General features: G+C 34.5%; 2 protein-coding genes across 2 annotated transcripts; both read left to right on the top strand.

The window, feature by feature from the left end:
- Positions 1-15,192, top strand: LOC144843178 (armadillo repeat-containing protein 3-like). The gene is made up of 19 exons (XM_078699944.1): positions 1-102; positions 482-623; positions 1,000-1,117; positions 1,501-1,626; positions 3,072-3,140; positions 3,997-4,198; positions 4,661-4,829; positions 5,326-5,509; positions 5,675-5,827; positions 5,965-6,250; positions 6,741-6,813; positions 7,127-7,263; positions 7,690-7,858; positions 8,134-8,234; positions 8,735-8,833; positions 9,777-9,989; positions 11,842-12,004; positions 12,934-13,032; positions 13,360-15,192. Exons 2-19 carry the CDS (start codon positions 576-578, stop codon positions 13,468-13,470), a joined length of 2,520 nt encoding a protein of 839 aa, XP_078556070.1. The 5' UTR covers positions 1-102; positions 482-575; the 3' UTR covers positions 13,471-15,192.
- A 2,653-nt stretch (positions 15,193-17,845) lies between these two features.
- Positions 17,846-23,601, top strand: LOC144841920 (uncharacterized). Its single transcript, XM_078698217.1, has 8 exons — positions 17,846-18,273; positions 19,165-19,301; positions 20,069-20,165; positions 20,421-20,499; positions 20,994-21,173; positions 21,627-21,745; positions 21,933-22,038; positions 22,707-23,601. Exons 1-8 carry the CDS (start codon positions 17,890-17,892, stop codon positions 22,844-22,846), a joined length of 1,242 nt encoding a protein of 413 aa, XP_078554343.1. The 5' UTR covers positions 17,846-17,889; the 3' UTR covers positions 22,847-23,601.
- The last annotated feature ends 3,106 nt before the right edge of the window (positions 23,602-26,707 follow it).

The following is a 26,707-nucleotide window of genomic DNA, read 5'->3' on the forward strand; positions in this document are numbered from 1 at the left end:
TTCGAAACAAAATGTTGAAAGTTTGATAAGCTAAATGAGTGTTTGTTACCAACAAAAAAACAGTTTTATTAATTAAAATAAATTAAAGATTCTGTTTCAAAGGTTCGGTACAGTAACATGCTTTATTATGATTAGTCTATTTTGGTATTCTGTATAAAGTCTTAGCTAGCTAGGCCTGACGGTTCTTGACGAGTGGAGTAGGCTAGCTACTGTACTGACTGAGCTGAGGGAACGTTAAGGGGTTCGTAGTCTAGGCCTAGCCTAGTAGGGTCAGTAGGCCTAAACTACTACTAAGAGGTAGGTAGCCTCTCTCTAGTAGAGTAGGGTGGTAGTAGTAGTAGAATGGCAGTGAGTTGATAGTAGTAGGGGGCTAGGCCTATATGCCTATTATTTTTTTTAATTAAGAAAATGTTTTTCATTTTGTTGACTTTTTTAAAAAAAAATAAAATAAATGTTTCTCTTTCATTCATTCAAAATATAGGCCCCTAGTCGATAGGCTAGGTGATAATTGTACTCATCAGAAAATACTCTCAAGGATAATAATAGAGGAACAATAGAAGCAAGACAACAAAAGGATGGGTAAAAAGACAAAAAAAGAAAATGACGCTCCTCCTAAGGATGTGGTAAGCGTGCTATAAAATTAATAAGGTTGTTTAACATTCATATTATCATAAACAAGAATCGGATTTAAAAAAAATTGTTTTCTTTGCAGCAGTAGTATATTCAAACTACAAACATGGTTACAGTAAACTCTACACCTATAATAAGAGAAATGTTTATTGTAGCTTACACAGTGCAGTTTCTTTTTTATTCTTGAAAATAAAATATTGTAGACAAGATAATATATATAGAAACACATTGAGGGACTCACAAGCTACAGCTTTATAAGTCTCAACATCAAGTACAGTACAATCAAGTATAAGTATAGAGATATTATAGTGAATATGGTTAAACAATGTCATTGATAATTAAGTTAAGCTCTTATTAACTTCTTTATAGTTTGACCCTGTCTCAATTGAAAGTAAAAAGGCTGCCACTGTAGTGCTAATGTTGAGTAGTCCAGAAGATGCTATCCTGATCAAAGGTTGCGAAGCTATTTACAAATATGCTGAAAAATGTAAGTGAATTTTACTGTTAATAATAATAGATTTGAAGCCAGAAGTTTTATTTAAGAGAAATTTTATATTTGTCAATTAAATAGGCATTGCCTTGTTGAAGTTTATCGTCAGCTTGTCACGGCTGCAGAGAAATCCGCGTGTGTCAATACTTTGGTACTCACAGATTTCTAAAGCTACACTATCAAAGTTGTTTGACAAAAAAAGTGTGATGTGCCAAAAATATGGTAGTGATATGACATCATGTCCATGGGCACATCACATTTTATTGTCACATAAAGTTTGATAGTGTAGACAGAGCTTTAGATTGAAGATATAAGTTAAAGTTTTAATTTCACCTATTTTTCTGTTAAACTAACTATTCACTTTTTATCTCCATTGTTAGGTGATGAAAATAAAGGTTTACTGATGGAGCTGGGTGCCATTCAACCTCTTCTACAGCTCATTGTTTCTGTTGAGAAAATTGTTAGACGGAATGCCATCATGGCCCTAGGAGTTCTATCAGGACATGGTAACATTACATATTGATTACTTTGTAGTAGATGTGTACAGTTGAACCCCTTTTTTGGGACACCACCCCCTGAACAGAGGATGTCCCTATTCAGGGGATACTTCCCTGTGAAGTGAACTTGAGGCTATATGTTTTAACACTATGGCCATCTCCTATTCAGGGGACTCTCTTATTAAGAGGACACTGTGATGGTTCTTACAGTTAGTGTTAAAGATAACTGAATCACTGGTCCAAAATGCTTTTATTTGGAGGGAGAAATGTAATGGTGAGACCTATCTATTTCCAGTTTAGTATACATGACATTCTGTTAGTATACATGACATTCTGTAGATCAACTTTGTTATTTTTTATCAACTCTCTTAAACTTCTTGGCACATCATATTTTAAATCACTTATCGATTCCATCCATAAATAACAAATTAATTTTGCATTGCATGAATTATTTATACAGTAATCTGTTTTACATAATTCACAGAATATGATAGTTAATATTCGTGTGAGATTTTTTTGAGTATTCAGATATTATTAATAATTGAATATTAACATAACCAGATCATTTATGCCATCTTTATTTTAGACATTTCATCAATATTATATTTCTTAAGCACAGCTTAAGAAATAAAATATATGAAATTGAAATCGACTGATGTATATGAATTGAATTAACCATTATATGTTAAGTTTTATAGGATTTAAGAGAATACACAATTACAGTTTTTTGTTGTTGATAGCTTTTGATTTGTGATGACCGAGGACCGACGACCGACCAGTTCAGGTCAATCAATTTGTCGTCCGTTTTCGCCTGAAACCTAGATACCATCAAACCTGTGTCAAGGGAAGGACACGCGTCCCATGAATATCTCCACATGCGCACAATAAACTAACGTGACATGGTTTCTCAAATCGAAAGCTCCATTATACATACATGATGATTTGTTATGACACTATTAGTAAATAAATATAAACTCTGTTCATAATGCCTAGTAGTACCATAGAATTGCAAGCCTAATAATAGTTATTTCATTATATCTTATTTTCTTCCAAAACGTATGGAATTTTTAGTCCCTATTATTTTAAATAATAATTATTGTGTAAGCTAAAACAAAACAATTTCTGTATGGAACTTTCCTTTAAGATACCATATGAAATACTTAATACCAGATCAAAAAAAAAAAAACTATCAAACTTATCTAAATTTATTCATACAATTTTGTATTTAGTTAGATGTTGTTTTTCGATATATCAATTATGTATTAAGACCAAATATTTATGTCTGGAAGTGTTTAGTTTGTTTCTGTATAAGATTGAAAGAATGTTCTTTCATACCCTGAAAAAGGGTCGATAAAGAATCATTGTCATTGTCATGAAATGTATTACTATTTCTTTTTCAATTCCTTTGTTTTATTTAATGAGTTTGTTTATTTCTTACATTTTTAAAATTTTAGCTGAAGTCAGAAAGTTATTAAGGAAAGCTGACTGTATTCCAGATATCATTAAACTTCTTGGACCAGAAGGTATACTTTATTTTTTTATTTCATACGCATCCAACAGCGAGTAACTCGACAATTACAGGATGGATAAATATTAATAATATTTTATTTATTGTATAATAAACAAAAAGCACTTGGTAATAATATTTATACTAGAATAACAAAGTCTGTTTATTAAGTTTTTCAGTAATATCAATTGTGATACACTCTGTAGACCACTACAACCCATGTGTCAGTTATTTAGAGATTGTTAACAATTATGCTGGTGACCACATCCCATAGAAGGAATGAAGTAAAAAAATTATTAGATTTTCTAAAGTAAAATATAAACTGATTGGAGTTGTGGCTTGGTGATTATGGTGCTTGGCTACCAATCTAAGGGTCCTGGGTTGTCAGTGTCAGGATTTTTTCTAATGACAAATTACAACTCCACCACTCCCAAAGACTTTGTTTATGTAGAGCATCTTGTGTATATGTTTGTCTTGTGAACAGGATTGCCACATTTAAGAAGGATAGTGAAAGAATTCGCTTATGATTATTCTTTTCTATTCTATTCTTTATATATTTTTCTAAATATATAAAGAAAACAAAAAGCAATATTAATATTTCAGTGCCATTAACAAGCCTTTTGGCACAAATTTTAGAACTGCATTATAATATCCTAAACTGAATTTCTTCGTTACGTAAATGTATCCCCTCTTTGGAAGGAGAGGCTAATGTTGGTTTATCTAGTTAAGTGGCAATCATAGACTACCAACATCGCTAGTGGTTTGTGTTTATTGTATATTTAACTTTTAATTCAAATAAATTATGATTGGATATAACAATATATAAAATACAGAATTATAAAAAGATTAAAACATCTTTTCTATATTTCTAGAGGAAACGTTAGTTCATGAGTTCTCCACATTATGTCTACTAAACATGGCACAAGAGTTCATTTCAAAGGAACAGATAATGCAGAATGATGGTTTGGAGCCTTTGATCATGCTATTATCAGATCCTGATGCAGATGTACAGAAGAATGCTGCAGAAGCCATCTCTTTGTTACTGCAGGATTACGCATGTCGATCTGTGATCAGGTCTGTACAATGTCAGTTTATCTTTGAAACTAAGGCTGTGTCTACACTATCAAACTAGTTTGACAAAAAAAGTTTGATGTGCTCAAATATGGTGATGATATGCCATCATCATGGTCATATATGGGTACTTCCATTTTTTTGTCACATAAAGTTTGATAGTGTAGACAGAGCTTAAGACATGCCATCTGTTAAAAACTATTGTAGAACCCCCTTTTTGGAACACCCCTATTGTGAAACAAAATTGTTTAGCACTATGACCAAAGGGGACACTCTATTAAGGGGACTAATTTTTGGTCTTGAAGGTGTTCAATGAATAGAGGTTCTACTGTATTAGCTTAACCTATATCCAGCCCATACTGTTATGTATATTAAAAAAACATACATATTAAAAACAACCTTTTCAACTTTTTTTTTCTTCAATTCTATTAAATAGGTTATTAATTATTGAATTATTTTTTCCAGGAATCTTGGTGGACTGCCCCCATTGTTAGAGCTTCTAAAATCAGATTATCCGATAATTCAGGAGACTGCCCTCAAGTGTTTGATAACCTGTACTCAAGAAGTAGATAACAGGGAAGCCATGAGGGAAATTGAAGGTCTGGAGATTCTTGTAGACTTCATAGGAAATAAGGTATAGTTTTCAGTTACTGTTTTTATGTAGGTCTATGTAATGTTTAATACAATCTCAAATATGGTATGCCGACTGTTCACTAGAGAGTCACCTAGGTGACAGTGAAGTGATGCCAACAGTGCAGGCATTCCTCAAAATAGCTGCTGCATATCTGTTCCAAAATATAATTTAGTGTGTAAGAATAATTACAAAATATTTTGAAAACTCACATAAATGATAAGCATATTCAGTGTATTAAATTTAACTTGCTTTAATTAGATATTTATATCAACTTATCTAAAGCTGATCAGTGACCTGATATTCCATTAGAGCAGATTATTATTCTCATTTAGGCCAAATTTAGCCAAAAGGAGGAGATACAAAAGATTCTCTTATTATAAGTCTTTCTGAGTGGATTTGTTTTTGTCATGAGAAGAAATCATGGTATTTGACCGCATTTGAACCCAGCAGGACCCTCCACTCCATCTCACTAATCTATGTCATTGTGTTCTTTCAGGAATATGAAGAATTACACGTGCATGCTCTTCTTGTGATGGCTAACTGTCTGGAAGATGTTGAGAGCATGGAACTTATTCAGAGTACTGGTGGTCTCCAGAAGCTGATGGCATTCGCTGCTGAATCACAGATACCAGAAGTACAGAGCTACACTGCCAGAGCAATAGCAAGGGCAGCCAGAAACAGTAAAGTCCATCTTCTATTTATGTTCTATATTTATCTATCCATTAATATTTGTGTATTTATCCAATATATCTATACATCTATCTATATATATATATAGATAGACAAATTTATTTCAACTTTATTTGTATTGTATCAATTATTATTATGAATTATTTATGATACAGACGAAAATTGCAAGATCTTCCATGAACAAGAAGGAGAGAAGACGTTGATTGTCTTGTTAGAAGTTGAAAGTCCGCAAGTGCAGGCATCATGCTGCCAAGCCCTTGCAATTATGGCTGAGAACCCCCTAAGTAGGAGCACTATATTTGAATATGGTAAGCTGATTGAATTTATTTATGACCCACCAAGGATAACCATTTTGGTACCTAAGAACCAACTCTAAAATAATTTTATGTTGGCTATACACGGGGCTATATATAGTACACGTATGTTCATTTTCTAAACATTTCAGATGGTATTGGACCAATTGTAAAACTTCTAACAAGTGAAAACGAAGATGTCCGTGAAGCATCCTCACTAGCAATAGCAAACCTGACAAACGCCATGATTCAAAATTGCGTTGAGGTGTCAGACAGAAACGGTATCGGCCCCCTGATCGAGTTACTTCACGACAGTAAAGAGGGAGCTCAGGCGAACGCTGCATCTGCTCTGACTAACTTGGCCACTGATGAGATTCTTCGTACAGAAACTCTAGGAAAAGGAGTGGTTGGGGCTCTAATTGCCCCAATGCAGTCTTCGTAAGTATTAGATTTGACAGAATTTTGTTTTTTGCTTTTGTCTCCCCTCAAAATTGTCTTTTATACTTATTGTAATGTACATTGTACATAGCTTGCTACAAATCACAGGATCTTTTCCATGACCAAAACCAACACCTCAACCTCATAAAGGGGACTTTTTTAAAGGGTCTGTGGCACAGTGTGTTGGATGTTGGATTACTGATCATTAGTTTGAATCCAACTCTCGCCGAATTGCTTGTATCCTTAGGCAAGATACTTTACTTATGTCTGCCTCTCTCCACCCAGATGTAAATGGGTATGCGGTTAGATCAAGATCAATTACTAGCTGGATTGTGGGAATATGTTTCCATTCATGTTTAATCCAAAAAAATGACCGGGGTAATCATTTGAAGCGCTTAGAATATTATTATTATTAACACTGTTAGGTTAAAATAATTTAAACGGACAATTTATTTTTGAATCTTTCTAATATAACATTTTTTGTTTGCAGGAATACAAATGTCCAGAGCAAAGCGTTGTTGGCACTTGCTTCGTTCGTTTCGGATTCTGAAGCTAAGGCTCAGGTTTGTTTGTTTATATCTTTTAAAAACTAAAATATAAACTGAGATAATAATTATATAAGATGTTTAATTTGCATTTATAATAACAATACATGTTATGCGCACATAATCACTTTAAACATTAACATTATATCATCTACTATATGATAATAATAATAATGCAGATTTCTAGAGCGCACTTCGCCACCAAAGGTGTTCAAGATTATAAAATGATATGGCCATGGATAACAGCCCCACTTAACTTCTCATCCATTCACTGATAGAGAAAGTACTTTCAAGGAATGTAGTATTTAAATACGTATTACTTATGTTTCAGTTCCGAGGATTAGGAGGGCTGCCACCGTTATTAAAGCTGCTCCAGTCCAACAATGATGAAGTAAGACGAGCTGCATCTTGGGCAGTGGTGGTGTGTGCAAACGATCCAGTCATAGCTAATGAGCTTTGCAAAATAGGGTGAGCTAGTTACAAGAGTATTTGAGTGCGAAGATGGATTCCCCACTCCTTTCTACACTACTTCAAAAATTTACATTCAGTCATTGCATAGTGATTCACTTTACTTTTTAACTTTATTATATAAAATCGCTTTGTCGCCCTCTATAGCACATATATTCATATTAAATAATCCAAAGGAAAATTACATAACAATATTGACAATACTGTGGTTATCAGTGGCTGGATCTCAATTGAAATGCAAATAAAACAAGCAGAAAGCTAAATCAAAATGGTGAAGTAGAACATCCAGAAAGAATATGCCAAAAAACACTATTTCTTCGTCAAACCTAACTTATTTGTATTTTAAATTTATGATAGATACAAAATGTGCCCAAAGTGTATAAAATAATATACACATAATGGTAATTTAGTTTTCCTATTTTTTAGTGGGTTAGAGGTTTTACAGGACATACAACAATCAACCACAAAACAGAACAGCTTCAGCGACTCTGCATTGGAAAGGCTTCTTGATAACGCCTTGCCAGCCAAGTATGCACTGACGGGGAAACTATCAGCAACTGATGTCATTGGAGATGGCTTTTATGATGCTGGAAAGGTCTGGTTATAGTTGGAATTTATGAAAAGTATAGTACTGTAGAACCCCTCCTTTCAAACACCCCTATTCAAGGGAGTATTACGGGGACACATTCTCTCTTGAAATACTGTATAGCCTAACTATCAATGAAACATTTTGTTACTGCTTGAAGGTGTCCCCTTAATAGAGGTTCTACTAAATGTGTTATGCATATCTGTATTCAATACACTCCAATATATAAATATATAAAGTACATATTATTTTGTAAATTATTATTTTATCTCATTTGAATATAGATTCGAGCCGGGTCACGGTTTTTTACTCTTGAGGAATTAAGTAAAGGAGAAGTCAATCAGAAAAGGCCCATTTTACTGGTAAACTTTGCTCCGTCTACAAGGTAATGTTTGTTATATATATATACAAGTGTGGTTATGAATGTACATCTATTACACAACACTTAGTGGCAAGTAAATACACAGGAGGCTAGATAGAACATTCTCCTTAAAGCCTGTTCTTCCATTAGACAAGTTTGGTTGCGCGAATTCAATGTTTTGCATAGAAAAGAAGTCATGCTACACTTTCCACAAGAGTGAACAGCTATTTCGTGTCTGCCGTGTGCTTTTCAATTCGCATGAGTGCTCATGAACGTGTCATGTCTCATTTTTACAAAAAGTAGAAACAATTCAAACTAAATAAAAATTATAAAAAATACTAATTTTGCTGAAGTGAAAAACTCTAGAAAGTATTCTTCATCGCAAAGAGGGATTTGGAAGATGGAAACGTGAATATGCATGCGTATAAGCTGATGTTTTTTATTCGCACAAACAAATCAAGGACACTAATATATCCCTGTCAAAGCGTATAGTGACTGCTCCTAACTGTCCTTTTGTTTGTTAGTTTGCCAGCATCACCTGTTCCAGCATCATCGGAACTGGACGTGAAACAAGACTCAAAGATACAAGTTAGTGGCAGGTCATCTAGAACTCTTCTTAAAGGGTTGGTATCTATGTATAAACATGTGTTTGTATGTCTATCTCAACTAAAACTAATTTACTAATCAAATATTTGTCATGAATTGCCTGATACACTGTCTTTTCATATTTTACGGATATAAACTGTCAATTACCACTACAGTATAGATGGAAACACACTTTTTTATGTTGAGGGTGTTTGTATTCCTCTCTCACCTAAAACTAAGCAATTACTTGTGTGAATGGCCTAGATACAATGCAGCGTTCTAATATGTTTCCTCCTTGTTTTGTGACTTTTTTTTTGATGATTACCTTTTAATCTCAACCCAAGATACACCTAAGACTAGAGTATCATTTATTTAACAGTAATATCAATTTCATGTTACCATTTTATCCGTGTGTGTGATCCCAATTTGACTTTTTCACTTTCACTTGTGTACTTACCAATACCTGCATTTTAATGGAAAGACTTTCCTGTTTGATGTACAAATGTTTTGCTTAGTTTAGTACATTAGGGCTAGCATGGTGGATATTTCCTGATTAGCTAGATTAAATAAACACATTTAAGGACAATTATTGTGTAACAATGATAATGATATTCTAATGTTGTGAAACCTATATACGCTGTACAATTAACTATTAACCTGGTCATTTGTTGATCAAACACATATGGAAACCATACTCCCATAATGCAGCTAGTAATCACAGTTGTGTCTTGACCTTACCAGGTACCCATTTGTACACCTGGGTGGAGTATACACAGTCACTGTAATAGTAGGTAGAAATAGTCCATTCCCGCCTGTTACCTACAAGTGTTTGTCTGTTGTCACTCATTTGAGAATTCCTTTGAAGCACTGCACTCAACTAATCTCTAACGGGACCAATCAAATTGGCTCCTTTGTAATATCCCAGTTTCTTTAATTCGACACGCTTACAAACAACAGTGCGTTGATGTTTGCCAATACTAGGGCGAAGCGGGAAAGCAAGAAAGAACGTGAGGAACGTGAGTTACGTGAACGGCTGGAGGCAGAGCGATTGGAGGAACAGCAGGCATTATTGGCACAGCAACCGCCGACCTTTGAACCCCCGACAGATTCAAAACTGGAGGAGTATCTGAATGATGTTGTTTTAAATATTGCACCTCTTCCAACAACACAAGAACAAGTTATTCAACTAGCGCAGTAAGTTATTATTTTTTTTTATTTTTAATTTGTGTCATAATTTGTTTATTTGAACTGAAAGGAACCAGTATGTATGTGATTACTTCGACATATGGAACTTATTGTAGCTATATTTGTTTACGGTTTGCATGGTGAAATCAATTGTTGATATAAAGTTTGCGGTACACCATGTATATTAGTTCTGAAAAGAACTGTTGAGTTTCTCAACGTTTCGATCAATATGCTTTGATCGTCCTTAGGAGTGTAATATACACGGTGTACCGCAAACTTGTAGCAACAATATTGTAGCTAGTCGTGTTTACCATACCGTGCGCATGATGTGCTTAGTAGTTGACTTTAAACTCAATCAATACTGGTCGCAGTTACTCATACTGCACACATGATGTGATTTTTTTTCCTTTCAGTTCCGAAACAATTTACCATGCTCAACTCAATTGTATGTCATATTTGTTTCAAAATTGTGCATGACTTTGAGTTGAGGCCAATTAAGTTCAGTTGCTTGGAGCAGTTGACACAGTTGCATTGAGTTCCATGTCCACATAAGCCCATGTTAAGGTGGCCTAATTCCAGTTTGCTTAGTTTCCAGTTGAACTGAATAAATATACATTTAAATTTTTTTTGTTTTAGATTTAAAAATAGCATTGAAACTGGACAGTTTTTACTGCAAAAATTCTACTTTAAGAATATTTTCTTATCTTATTTCTCTTAATTTCTCATTGAACTGTGCTTGATATCACCTTCTTCAACCCTGATAAGGACTATAAACTGTAGGTCCAGTGTACATATCTAGCTCATATGCACTTTAAAGGAATTAGTACATCTTTTTAGACGAGTAGGGGATTACCCCGGTGTACTACTGTAGTACATCACAGCCACTGATTATAACTCGGCCATCTGGGAGACCAGTCTGAAGAGGTCGCCCAGTATAAATAAAATATTTCAATTCAAATATGCAATCAAGTATTCTTAAACGATTTGAGCAACAGGATCAGAATTCTTAAACATTTTCTAGTTTCATTATTAGTTTAATACCAATACTCTCACACTGATTAAAATCTAAGTTTTGATTTGCAAATTGAAAGTTCACATAATGTTGATAAAGCAAATTCTTTTGACGAACCGAAATTAATTTGTGTCTGTTTAGAGAGGGTGATATATTTAGTTCCGTTACAGTACATTTAGTACTACAGTATTAGTATAATTGTTTAAGTAAACTTAATTTTCAAGTTTACTTCCTCTTACCGTTTGACGGCCTTCTAATAATATAACAATGAATGAATTAAACATGTCCTGTTTAAATCCTTTTTGACAAATTGTATTAAATGGAAAGTTTATGTCTGTTAATAACCTATAGTGTTTGAATAGCTTGACATCATTTTATAAGAATGTCTCTAATCTGCATGGATCTGGTTATTTACAAATTACTTTACAAATTTGTATATAGGTTATTACAAAAACATGTTATTATAGGGGTTTAGTCACAAGATTAAGAAATTGAACCAAAAGATGTCATGATATATTATCAATTATCAATTAATTCAAAGGGCAAATCTACGTTTAACACTTCAATTTAATATAAAATTATATCATTATTAATTCATTTTAACCACAACAATTCTGGTCCTCTAATCAATCTTCCTTCGCTTCATAATCGGAGAAGATTTTATAACATCATCATGTCCATATATGGGCACATCACATTTTTTTGTCACATAAATAGTTTAGACAGAGCTTAAGACTTAAGAGGTGTATCAAATTTTATTGTTGAACAGTAAAAAATTATAGTGTATAAAGTACATCACAAACTTTTAATGATATATCTCATTTCGTATATGTTTGAAATTGATCTTAGGTTTGTGAGCGATAAAATGGGCGGAAGTATTGATAGAGGACAGTTGTCGGGCTTCAGTTACGAACTACCTGTCAGTCAGCTAAAGTATGACCTGCAAAGCAACGTGGTTCCGATCGGTAAGATTACGACCGGAATTCACTACCACCGAGCTCTCCTGTTCAAGGTAAATTGTTTATAAGGATTTGTAATTTTAAACCGCAGACTGCATATTATGTCCTACCTTTTTTTTGTTTGTGAACACACCTTTAATGTCAAACCAGGCTTATCTGTTAACATTATGATACATAATACAGTGGAACCCCTATTAAAGGGACACCTTCTGGACCAAACAAAATGTCCCCAGAATAGGGATTTGATATATATATAAACACAGCAGGCAAAGAACATTAATTCTAAACCTCCCTGTGATATACTGAAATTTAATTAATTAATTTGAAACGATAAAGATGAGGAAATCTGTGAGAATGAGAAAAAGTCGCCCCAACCGAGACTCGAACTCAGACCGTCTGCTTGATATGCAGTTGTCCTAACCATTAGACCACTGGGGCTTTCATGGTATTGTTCAAACTCGATTGGATAGCAACTCTTTAACATTCTCGGCGTGGTACGGCGGAACACCACTGGTCCTCAGTAGTACGCACTCGCAACAGAGATCAAATTGATACCCCCTCATCTATATATATATTTACCTCCCAAATAGGGAGTGTCTGTGATGATAAAACATATATTACCCCTTGCCATTTCCTGGGACTGTATCTCCCTAATAGCGGTGTAAACTGATTAGTGGTTGGTTGTAGTGTTAAAACGTATATTGCCCTGTGATTTCACAAGAAAGCATCCCATTAAATAGAGGTGTATCTTCAATAGTGGTGTTCCAAAGAGGGGTTATTTTAACTCTAGTGGTGGAACGATCATCTTATTCAGTAGAAGTACAAAAAAAATCACAACAAATCAGTTTTAATTATTATTTATATATTTTCTAGGCCCTTATTTTAACTTTAGTGGTGACACTGTCATCTTTATTCAGTAGAAGTACTAAACAAAACCACAACAAATCTGTTTTAATTAAAAATTATTCTACATATTTTCTAGGCCCTGGCTGATCGTATTGGAGTTGCATGCACATTGACGAGAGGAGACTACAACAGAGCATGGAACGTGGTCATGCTGGTTGATGACCAGTCCATGATGGTCAGTAATTTACTATTTGTATATTTATTTAATGACTGTCACAATACTGTACTTCATTTGGGACTCCTCTATTAAGGGTGACACTTAATACCAAGAAAAGAATTAGGGGAAGTATATTAATTAATTAACCAAGAACGAAAGTTAGAAGTTCGAAGGCGATCAGATACCACCCTAGTTCTAACTCTATGTCAACCCTTATTCAGAGGACACTCCTATCAAGGAAAAAATTTGTTGGGTCCAATGTGTTGCCTTAATAGGGGTTCTTCTGTAAGTAGTGGAAAGTACAAGAAGCTGTTAATAAAAACTATTCTTTTATTTTTATTTCAGGGAGTTGCTCCTCGTTTTCCACCAAAGGCGTATATAGTTGATTTGATTCATGAACCTGGCATGCTTATGCGTACGGACTCATCAGACGCAGTTAACTATCAAAGCATATGAAAATAAAAAGCAATATCCATAATCAGTATTTTTATACTTTTTTTTTTACTGTTACTGAATATCACCTCTTCTCTTGAATATGATACGCTTGTGCTTTGGTATAGGGTACCTTCCACAACACCTCAACATGCTTATATAAGACTCCGCCTCTATCATATTAAAATGTTATTATTTGTTACTTATATTTAAAGTGTATTGTCCTGAGGATGGACCACCCTCGTACAATGTAGTTGAAATAAATAATGTTAATTGATAAAAAAAACCTGACCCCTCCTTTTGGACATCCCTATTCAGAGGACACCTCTATTCAGGGGACACCTGTGAGATGAAGGATAGTAAGTATATGCTTTAACACAATGGCAAACTCCCCTTTAGGGGTTCTACTGTATCTAGACAATAGATCTGATTTTATTCATTTCAATACCATACAAAGTTAACAAATACAGGAAAAAACGAATAATTTTGTATGGTACCAGGTGTAGCAACCTGAACATCCTGAGGGGTCACCACAATGTATGATAATCCATGCAATTTTATTTTTAAGGACATACAGGTTAATGAACCCAATGTACCACATATTAGCAATGATACATAGAAATCCTGGAAAGGTGTAAATCAATTATACATAACAAGTGTGTATATATTGGAGCGTGTCCAAATTCTGTTCCATGTTCTTTTATCCACAATAATGAAATTACCTATAATGTGTTTTAGTTCCTGAATCCTTTTATTATAAATCTAAAGGCAAATTATTGAAGAAACGACAATGCTGTGGGTATCAGTGGTTGTATCTCAATGGAGATACAGATAAAATAAGCACTGAAAAAAATGACAATGCTGTGGGTATCAGTGGTTGTATCTTAATGGAGTTACAGATAAAATAAGCACTGAAAAAAAATGACAATGCTGTGGGTATCAGTGGTTGTATCTTAATGGAGTTACAGATAAAATAAGCACTGAAAAAAAATGACAATGCTGTGGGTATCAGTGGTTGTATCTTAATGGAGTTACAGATAAAATAAGCACTGAAAAAATGACAATGCTGTGGGTATCAGTGGTTGTATCTCAATGGAGATACAGGTAAAATAAGCACTGAAAAAAATGACAATGCTGTGGGTATCAGAGGTTGTATCTTAATGGAGTTACAGATAAAATAAGCACTGAAAAAATGACAATGCTGTGGGTATCAGTGGTTGTATCTCAATGGAGATACAGATAAAATAAGCACTGAAAAAAAATGACAATGCTGTGGGTATCAGAGGTTGGATCTCGATTGAGATATACATTATAAATGTACAAATAAAATAGGCCGTAACCTAAATCAAAACGGTAAAGTAAAACAGCCAGAAATAAGTGAGTAGCTTTCGGAAAACAATATTCCTTCGTCATAGCTAATGTTCCTTTTAATTATAGTCAAGCAGAAAATGTGACAGTAATACTTGGTTGTTATTATGTTGGAAGCTGACGTCGGGCATGGATCCAACCCTATACCTCCTTCTAGAGTTGCGTCTGAATAGAAAACTTCCCTGGTCTGATGAATTGGTTACAATTTGAACCTAATTAAGCAGCGATTACGGTACTAATATATTGTTACTATTATTATCTGTCACTTATAGTATAACATAATATGTATACCACAAACAATTTATATTTAGTCGGTTAATGCAAACTTCTGTCTTTTTGTAACAATCGTGGGTCCAAAGTCCACGGTGGGAGATTCGTATTGGGGAATTCTTTTTGTGAAATATATGTAAATATTGAAATAATATAACTATGTGTTTCGAGTGATTCATTTGATTCTACCATAGTGTTTAAAACTCTGTTTACACTATCAAACTTTATGTGACAACAAAATATGATGTGCCCATATATGGACACGATGATGTCATATCACTACCATATTTGAGCATTTTTTTTTTAATTAGCAAACTATTTGACCATTTTACTACCGTATTTGGGCACATCACACTTTCTTTGTCAAACTAGTTTTCGTTGTCGTGGACAGACGAATTGGCGCCGTAGTTGGCTGCCGATGTCACAATGGGACCCTTAATGGAGCAGTAGCCTTCAACTATGAAGTTTGCTCCTTAAAATTGAAGAAGTGATAGTGTAGAAAGAGCTTAAGATATACAGTGTGTGATGGGCTATTTATACTATTTTATCAGAGTGAAATTCTTCCCTGATTTTATCAACGTTTGCCATTGAAAATTTGCCATTTTGGGGTTGAAAACAACAAAAACATTGATTGAATCAGAGAAGAGTTAAATTACTCTCGGATTGAATCAATTATGATGTGCTGATTGATTGGATTTATCGATTGATTTTCTGATTAAGTTTCTCGATTGATTAACTAATTGACTGAATATTCCGATTGATTGAATTATTGATTGGTTTGCTAATTTATTTAATTTATCAATTGATTTGTTGATTGAATGTATCGATTGATTTTCTGATTATTTGCATTTGTCGATTGATTTGATGGTTTTATTTATCGACTGCTTTACAGCATAATTACGTCGTACTTATGCAACCCTTCAATAAACAACAACAATATACTTGTGTTCGAATTCCTAACTGTTGATTCGCCTTAATACAATGCAAAAGATTATATTTTCTGTATATTTTCTGTATCCGCTTTCTTTATAAAATGTTTTGTAGGGTATAACAACTATTGTTATTATTGTAAAGAGATTTCCTGATGTATAGAAAATCGCTCAGAGAATTAAGAAAAGGATAAAATATTTTACATTTTCAGATAGAGTAAAAGATTTCATTTCAAAGGAGACATATTAAATTACAAACGGCAGCTTTTTATATTATAAACAATGCTATATAGAAGTTAAAATGTCAACATTTTATTGTATATGTGTGCAATAAAATGTTGAAATTATTATTGTAAAGAGATTTCCTGATGTATAGAAAATCGCTCAGAGAAAAAAAGGATATAATTATTTAGTTCGGAGTATTGATATTTCTTGATTGTTTATTATTATATTTTTCGATTTTTTGTTTACTACATCTGCTTTTACTGAATTCCCACCCCATGCAAAACAGCTGGGTCCGATACCCTGCTACATGGTGGTTGGCTCCCCGGCCCTCATTTGCGAGAAAAACCAAAACCAAAACCAGAAAGGTAACTCAATTAGATTATTCCCACCCACAGACATTACTATTAGCAGATCGGCTAGACCGAATTTCCACAAACCATTTCAGATTTTTTTTTCAACACTGTACATGGAATGCAATTTATTTAATCAGAATTGTAAAATATAGTAACATGTATTATGATTTATTTTAGTATTTAACACTTTGTATTATTTAATGATTCTACTAAGGTACAAAACATATCTCAAAATTGTAATATTTTGACAATAAAGTTGATTTGTATCTTGTATATTTGTGTATGCCTACAAAATAAATCGTATGAAAATGGAAGTTGTTTTACTAAGTGAAAGCTGGAAAAATGAATTGTCATCAATAACTTCCACCATGTGTATAGTGAAATTCCCGTTTAACGCCCACCCTAAATTAATTGATATTTGAACAATTGGCAGATAAAGTCTGCAATAATTATTTGTTTCCTTAAATAGAATTCTTTTTTAATCCATTCAAATATGACGTTTCGTGTTTTTTTGTCTAGAGGATCCCGGATGAAATACTAAATTCCTGTCATTTTCCCCTGGACTGTTCCATTATGGTAAGTGGTTATACAAAAATGTCAAAAAGTGTGTTACTATAATATACAGTAGAACGTCTCGGGACCCTACAAAGTGTCCCCATAATAGAGGTATCTTTAAATTGGTTTGTCCCAAATGAGAGGTTATACTGTTGTATCATAATTATAATATGAACGGAAAAGTGAAACTCTAAAAATTCCTACTCAATTTTCTTTTTTTTTGTGTGCTAAATATGCATTTGCAGCTTAGGCATAAGTTTACGATTGAAGCAAACTATAATAGCCGAAGCCCTCCTTTGGAACACTCCTGTTCAGGGAACACTTCGATTCAGGCCCGACACTTTCCTACGAACGTAGGCCTATGAGCTGGGGAATGATAGGCTATATGAAAATATTGACAGTTTTGAGGAGTGCACCTTAAATTAATTGCGTAATTAAAATGATACGATGATAAAATGATAAATAAAACCAAGGCTTGGTAAAAAATAATTATTAAGTTTTTTACCAAGCCTTGGTTTTACTTATCATTTTATCAACGAATATTGCATTTAGGCCTAGTACTTCTGCTTGTCTTATGAAAGAAGTCTACGATATGACGCAAGATCGTCTTAATATAATTATCAACACCCCTTTTTGAAAAATGGACTTGCCACGTCGTACAGCATTATAAATCTAAAATTTCATAATCGCATATTAAACGTGAACTGAGTACAGAACTAGCGGTGACAGAGCATTTAATAACAATGGAAGGAAACACTTGTAGTATGAATATGAAAAGATCAAGTCAGGGATTTGAATGTGACCAGCTATATAAACGGTCGCGGTCGGTATCAGAGATCGTGAGTCCTTTAAACGGGATAAACCTCTATATGAACGACGACGTTGGTAAGTTTGAGCAACTGACGGAGGCGATTGCACAGAATGTGGATGGAAATGAAGAGGAGGAGGAGGAGGAAGAAGGAGAAATGGTTGAAGAGGAAGAGTTGAAGCCGACAATCGTGCAAGGAGAGGACGCATTTGATGGGATTGGGAAAGTTGTAGGCAAAGCAAAAAAATGTATCTTCTCAATTTTTAACAATTTTGCCGAAGAAATATTTCAAAAGCCTGAAAAAGAAAAGACAATGAAGGTAAGTAAACCTACTCAAATTTTATTAAATGTTTTTAGATAATACACGATTAAAGTAGGTGTAACGCCAAATCAAGTAAAAGTTTATTATTTAGTAAATATATTTATCATTATGAGTATTATTTAGGGTCAAAGTCAGCGTTTAGAATGTCATTATTAGCACTGAACCAAATTAAAAGCAGAAACAGCGGTTCCGCATTCTTGTCTACCTATCCCGATGTTATGTAAACAATAGCAACCCGGAAATTTAGTTATTTCCTTTTTTTAGGCGGGTTACCCTGGTTTTTCAGAGTTTCGATTTCACAAGTAATCCCAGGTTGGCTTACCTCGGCATTTTAATTCATGACGCGTTATTTGTGGGCAAAACCATTGTGTTAAACATCAAGGTTGGATGAACGATACATTCGAAGCTTTTTAGGTACGTTATCTCACCCATCCTGTTCAGAATAACTTTACACCTGAATATAAAGATATACAATTTAAATTGAGATAAATTGTCAAATTGAAAAGCGAAAGTAGTTCAGTCACCAATACAACTGTTATTAATGACAGACTAACCGTCAAATACAGGTCTTGCTCCAGAAACCGTACCCCCTGTGGCCTAACGCTAGAGGCCCGAGGCCCCTGGCTTAGGAACCCAAAGTGGCCCTCTAACGCTGGAGGCCTCGGGTGTTTTTAGTCCTTTCGACATATTTTAATGCCTGTTTTTTCCTCAGGATACTGCTCGGGGGCCCCCATAAGACCCGGGACCCCTGGGTTAGCCAGCGAGCTCTCATAGCCGTTACGCCACTGCGTACCCACTGACATTGTAACATGGAGAAATATCAACTTATTTCTCAATGATTGTAACCATAACAAAATGCTTCAAAAGTAACAAATATTATTACTATAGGATGTTGGTACACCGGTGCACATGAAAGATGATTCGGGTAATGGCGTACCCATTGGCATCAGACTCTTACAAAGAACTGAAGGAGGATTCGAAATATGTCACGTAGAAGAAAAGAGCGTGGTTAAAGATAAGCTAAGGTAGAGAAACGTTGACTTTTAAAAGCGAAGGGGATGAAAAGAAATACGATGCCATATTAATTGATAATATTGATGCGTGAGAGTGAGCAAGTAGATGAGGATGATGATGGTGGTGATGATGAAGATGATGAGAAGATGATGATGATGAAGATGATGATGGTAATGATGATGATGATGAAAATGACGATGATGATGAGATGATGATGATGAGACGATGATGATGATGATGATGATGATGATGATGATGATGAGAAGAAGAAGATGGTCATGATGATGATGATGATGATGATGAAGAAGAAGAAGATGATGATGGTGATGATGAATATGATGATGGTGATGATGAGATGATGAAGATGATGATGGTGATGATGATAATGGTGATGATGGTTATGAAAATGATAATGGTGATGATGAGAAGAAGATGATGATGATGAGATGATGATGAAGATTATGAAGATGATGATGATGAGACGACAACGATGATAATGATGATGATGACGATGACGATGACGACGATGAGATGATGCTGCTGCTGATGATGATGATAACGACGATGATGATTAGACGACGATGATGATGATGACGATGATGAGATGATGATGATGACGATGAGATGATGCTGCTGCTGATGGTGATAACGATGATGATTAGACGACGATGCTGATTGTGACGATGATGATTTTATTCTATATCTATCATATATATTTGTTTACATTTATTATTTAATAGGTATAATAAGGATATTATAAATTTTATTTTGATATTAGGAGTGGTGATAAGATCGTGTTGGTAAATGAAGAAGACATAGTCAGCAAACAAACGGAAGAGGTTCTCGCAATATTCATGAAGTCATCTTTAGAAATCGTAAGTGCATTATAAAAGTTATGTAATCTATTGAGTAAGATTTTGGCCACATATAGTTTCCCAGGCCTCAAGTAATAATGAAGGAATTTTGGCCTAATTCGGGGCTACTGTTAAAAACAGCCTTTTACAATATATATTGAATGTAGGCCCAGGTGAAAATTTTACTCTTCTGGTAGGCCTATTATATTTATCCCTATTTTTCGATACAGTACCATTAACTCTTGACATTATTATGATATGCTTTTTATTCTGTAGAAAATCAGACGTACATATATCTCAGAAGAGGATAACACATTGCACACGTTTGAATTCGTATGCAAGATCACATATAATGGTATGTTTATTTGTTATCATTAAATCACACCATGGAGAAACTTATTTATCCGTACAAGTCCCATAGGCCTAAACAGATTGTACCCAGTAAATTAAAAATTCTGTCTAATTAAATAACGACATTTATTAATTTAAATATAATAGAAATACAAAAGAAGAATTTTATCACTTTCACTAACGAATTGAAAGGCCCCAAAGAGTTATTTCCCAGGCCTCAATATTGTTAAGTAAGGAAGGATAATTTAGGGCTACTAAATCAATATCGGTTTATAACCGTATAATTAGCAACAGTACCGAGAAAATCGGATATTATAGCAGTATTGTTGCAAATTGGAGGGGGAGTTTATTCAATATGATGTTCTATGGGGTGGGTAGGGGCTGGGTGAGGGGTGTTTATTTGAGGGAGGCGTTTATTTAAAGCGCGGGGCGTTTTTTAAAGAACAAATACGGCAAATACGTTGTTATATTTATATGCTTGGCAATGTTTTATTGTAGATAAAATTGAGTTGACTGTTGTTAGTATAGAGACTAGTGGCAGAGCATTGTTGATACGGGATAAACATGGCTTCCAGAGAGGTCTGTGCTTCTTTCGTAATGACTTAAGAGACGGAATGCAGGAATTCGTACGTTGCAACAGCACAACAGTCTTTGCTGGACGATATGATCCAATCTTATGTAAGTGGACATGTTTTGGTTATTACAGTAGAGTCCCTAAACCAAATGATAGTTTGCCGTAGTGTTAAAACTACAGTAGTCTAATAGGTTCTAGACCAAAATTAGTAAAAAGATAAATATTGTGGCATATATAGCGTTTCATACGTATAATACCTGAGCATACATTTTTTTCAGCCAAAAATCGAAACTCTGACTTACAATACAATAACCTACAGACTTGACTTGGGGCGTGTTAAAACATATAATTTCCCATTGTTCGTTTCACGGGATTCCTTTCCAACCGACCTTTGATGGACACCAGTGCGCGTCCTGGACAAAAATGATGCCCCCATCCCATGGAAATATTTATTGATCCTCCCCTAGTCACCTCTGCCACAACCCACAACATTTTATCGAACTGAATGATGCTGTGTGTACCATGATTTAAGAATAATATTCATCTTTTTTTTACAGCACCTTTAGATGTTCATAGATTTATTAATTTTTCATCACCAACCAACAGACAGGTGATGATGTTTATGCACGACAAAAAGTTCATCAATGTAAGCAGTAGCAAGCAGTTGGAACTCACAGTAAGTCACTTTACCGTAGGCCTACTTTTATGTGTTTTTCCCCTGGATTACGCGACTGATAACAACGGCGGTGGTGGGTAGTTCGGATGGGGGCTTGCTAAGGGGGTTTGGTGCTAGTTCCGCATTTACAATCTTCGCACTACGCCAATTCATTAAAAAGTATAACTTGTTTTGTTTTTGTTCCCAGGTAGGAAAAGTGTCAGGCGCTGTGCCGTGTGATGGCCGTGCCTTTACGAAGTCAATATACCCGCACGAAGACGACACATTCCTGATTGAATCGGTGCAATATCCAAGTGAGTGGTTCTATAAATAATGATATTGAATGATGATGATGATAATAATGATGACGATGGTTTGATTGTACTGATATACAATATGCCCATTTTATACTGGTGATAAGACAATGCTACGCCTTCGCTCGTGAGGAAATATTCTGACGATTGATAATATGATGGACAATGACGATAATACATATAGTAGAACCTCTATTTATAGGACATCTGGACCCAACAAAATTGTCCCCTTAATATGGGTTTTCGGGGAAAAAACCCAAATAAACTTTAATTGATCTGGACTTAAGAAATTGAGATGAATTGAACATTTAGCAGCAGACGTTTCTACAATGTAAACTGCCAAGCCAGAGTATCATAATTGTTTTTTTTTGTTGTTTTTGTGATGGAAAAAAGTATCCACTTAATATGGATTGAATCAACCATATTTTGACTGTGTCCCCTTAATAGGGGTCGGCTGTAGGGGTTGGTCATAATGTTAAACAGTCCCCCTCGTTTTCGCGGTAAACTGTCCCCTTGATAGGGGTTTCCCCTGAAAATAGGGTGTCCAAAAAGAGGGGTTATACTGTATTTAATTATGGGTACATCTATCCAGGCAAGAAGGGTTTCCTGGTCTATATACACCTAATAGTATAGCCTATGAATATATCGTTTTTATTATTTATTTGTAGGGCATTATCTTGCAATTGACGGAACTGAAGTAAAGTTGATAAAAGTTGAAAACGATGATCTTTTTCTCACAAAACAAGAGGCTACAAAATGCCGAATCGAAATCATAAAATCAGATGGAGATGGACAAATAAAGAAATAATCGAATGATATGGATGAAAATTAAATATAACAATATGACGTCACGTTGACTTCCTAAAAATGACGTCACTGTTAATAGCTTCGATTGGTTCCCACTAGATAGACGCAATGCAAGGACGCAGACGCAACGCAATTGACCAATGACAAGCGACAGTTATAATAATAGAATAATCCATCGCTTGTGATTGGTCAAATTACGTTGCGTTACATCCTGTGTTACGTCTCTAGTGGGAACGCTTGGTTCCATGAATTTTATCCTCAATTCAACATTAGGATAGGACTATGCAAGGGGAAAAAATGCTTCAGAGAGCTCCAAATCGTTGTTATATAAACCGGACAGTAGTTTGAAGAGCAGTCATCTGGGTTATAATAATTAAGTTTTTTTAATAGTGTATATAGCCACAAATGAGAGGAGAAAAAAGAAGTGTATATAGCCATACTTTAACAGACATACCGTACACTACCATTTAACGTGTCTATACCATGCATACTACTATTATATTTTTAAAGGTAGGCCCAAGTAGTCGTTAACTGCCGATTAGCTAACTTATATTAATATAGTTTAATTGTTGTCCTAACTACCAGTTAGTTACGGCCTACATTAGGTTCAACACGTTTTGATATGCCCTGCCTTGCTGAAAGTATTTCCAGATAATAATGTATACATAAGTAAAAGTATGAATAGTTAATCTAATAAAATCTGCATTATTTATTATCAATTTTATTAAAAATGTAAATGGTACCAAAAACTGAAAATGTATTATATAGAATATAATGATATATATAATGTATTATGTCATAAAGACTAAATTTACCTCCATGATATATGGACCCAGTTTACTTTACCCCTACTTACAGAACTTGGAGACTATAGTAACATAATTGCATTCCATAATGAAATGTAAGGTTTTTTTGTTTACTGCAATACGCAGATTGTTCAAAGTTATATTATTGAAATAAACAAAAGCTGATGTAAATAATTGTTGTGTTATTTTATTTAATAATGTGAAGATTGAAAAATATCTGAATATTTTATCAAACGTGTGGTTTTACAGTATCTTTGTTATAATATCGTGCAGAACGTAAGAATCGGTGCTCTCTCGGAACGTTACCTGACGCCAAGTTATTCGCTTCACGCAGAGAGCCAACACATAGCCTCAGAGGCGCGTAAAACTGACATTTTCTTTGATGCTTTCATATTTCAGATTCATATACATAGTACAATGATATTGTTTTCTTGGCACAAGCAAAACAATACACACATATATCTACATTCGTGATCAACATGGAACTAACAACTTTGCTGTTTCTAGCCAGGGAGATTACATCTCTCTGTTCTAGCAGTGTTTGATTTCGTGTAGAGTAAGATGTTTTTATTTTGTTTGTTTATTTTTGGCATCTGACTTAACAAGGCTTATCGAAGTAGGCCTAATGGACCTCATTGGAAATAAATTGTCGATTTTATGGGTCGTCCTTGCATCCATTCACTTTTAAATTTTTTAATTCCGATTGTTTGTATTTTTTTTTTGTTATGTATTTTAAATGTATTGTTGAATGCATGTTAAATGAATAAATAAAACAAAATAAATAAAAATAATTGATAAGATGAGACTTTGCATGTGAATTTGTCATAAATTTGCTAAAATATGATGTGAACTTGAATCATGGATGCATAAAGATGAGATCACTAATTTTATACCTCTATGCTTGAATCGAACTGTATGAAATGAATGAGTAGTCATATCGTGAGAACAGCAGTCCTGGCAACCTTAATTTCGTGGTAAAAGTTCCAATCTACAAGGCTTCCTGTCGCGTCTGATTGGCCATAGATTGCTGATAGTGTTTGAGTGATGTGACGTACAAATGCGGTGATTACAGTATAAGGGGAAATTCCCTCAATACAATCGTCAAATCCCGGAAGCATTTAAAACAAGAAAACAATGCAAACAATTAACTCTCCCTTTTATCGGAAGGTCAATCGGATAATAAACATAAGGATGTTTTTCGCCAATACACACACAATTGCAGTAAAAAAACACGATAAAAAATTGGCCTACAGTACATCATTATTTGGGGGATGTTAACTTTCACAGACTTCCAGGAGACTCTAAATATCAGTTATTGTGCCAGAAGGCATGTAAGTCCGGCTTCCGAGGCCTATACAAGTTGTATGCCGTACGTGCTTTAATGATCGTATCCCACCCGATTCCCAGTATTGTATCTCGATATGACAATGTTTGTGTCCAATGAGCATATTCCACTGCCTGTATGTCATGGAAGGTTATACTAAAAGTTAGGTTATACGGTCTACGATACAAGTTTCACATATGATGCTGTATCACGGCATTTGCCTATGATACTGTAAAAATATAGATTACAGTAGAAAAAAAAGACATAAACATAAATAAATCAGTGTTCCTTATTTGACAGGAAATGAATAAATAAAATGAATAAATAAAATTAGTAAATAAATTATTAATATACCAGGATTGTTTTTTGTTTATAAAAAGCTAAATAGGAAGTGACAACGTGTCTACAGTAGAGTCGGAAGTCTGAAAAAGGGGGAAAATCCCCACTGATCACATAATCGCACAAGGTTAAACCATTGAGGTATATCTCCATGATTAAACCTCCATGGTTAAACAACGACGAGCGTAATTACATAGTAACCACCTGATGACTAATTACATTATTGATGATATAACACTATAGATAGCAACTAGTTGACGATTTTATGTTGCATTGTTTTGGTACCTACGATACAAAATGACCCATCAATATTTTAATTCGAGTATGACTACTCTTATTATTATTATCGTGAACGACAATGTCAATTAGTCTTACATTCATCTGAATTATAACAAAGCCAGGACTATTGTAAAGCACCTTTGGCTGGTCCCAACATTGATCATCTCGTCCCGTGCCCACCTTAAGTAGAGGAGATGCATAAGCCAATACTTCTGAGGCATGTACTAGCTGCAGGAGCTGCAATAAGAGCCGGCAGTGCTGATTTCAAATGTCTAATGGGACCCCAGCTCCAAATACAGTCCCCGATTGTCTCCCATCCAAGCTCTAACCGGGCGCAACGTTGTTGATAACTACTGTACTGTACATGGAGGATAATTACATAAATTTGTTCATGATCCATTTCGAACAGAAGTGAACGCGAATTGATGTCATCGATGAATCACTGAAACCATAGAACTATAAAAGTTTAGACCATGGGTAAAACCACGTATCAACATCCGTACCACTTCGCTATCCGCCTAAATTGCACACAAATTTAAAAAACAATTGAGATTTAAATAAATGGTATTGTACTGTAAATTAACTGGTTCTTAACAACAAAAAATGAAACGTCAGGAGTCAGTTGACGTCACTAACAATCGCAATGTGTTATATAACAACAAAAGGATTGATTTGCCGTTGGGGATTTAACGAATACAACATTATAGGGACCCGAAACAATACAAATCCGGCACAGAAATCGGTAGTAGGCTATTACTGTTCAACTGTCTGGAAAACGTGTACCGGTAACAAGTCTTTGGGGGGTTAAAAAAACACTACAATAACATCCTCCATAGGAAACAATAGCACAGTCCACTCAAATTTCAGGAAAAGTCTTATGTAACATTAGTATATCAGTTTTGAAGAATTCAGGACAACATCTGCAATAAAAATATGCGGTGAACCTCACACACGTCATCACATTATAATCAAACTTTAATTAGGTGACATTGAAGTTGTAACAAAGTCAGTCATTTTCTCGGAAAAAAGCAAAAACAATGATTGTGCTAAAAAAAATAGGCTACAAACAAATTTAACGATTTTAATCTATTTTACCGATTTTTGTGAATAATAA

The sequence above is a fragment of the Antedon bifida genome, chromosome 5 (genome assembly GCF_963402885.1).
Source record: "Antedon bifida chromosome 5, ecAntBifi1.1, whole genome shotgun sequence".
In the NCBI taxonomy this organism is placed as follows: Eukaryota; Metazoa; Echinodermata; class Crinoidea; order Comatulida; family Antedonidae; genus Antedon; species Antedon bifida.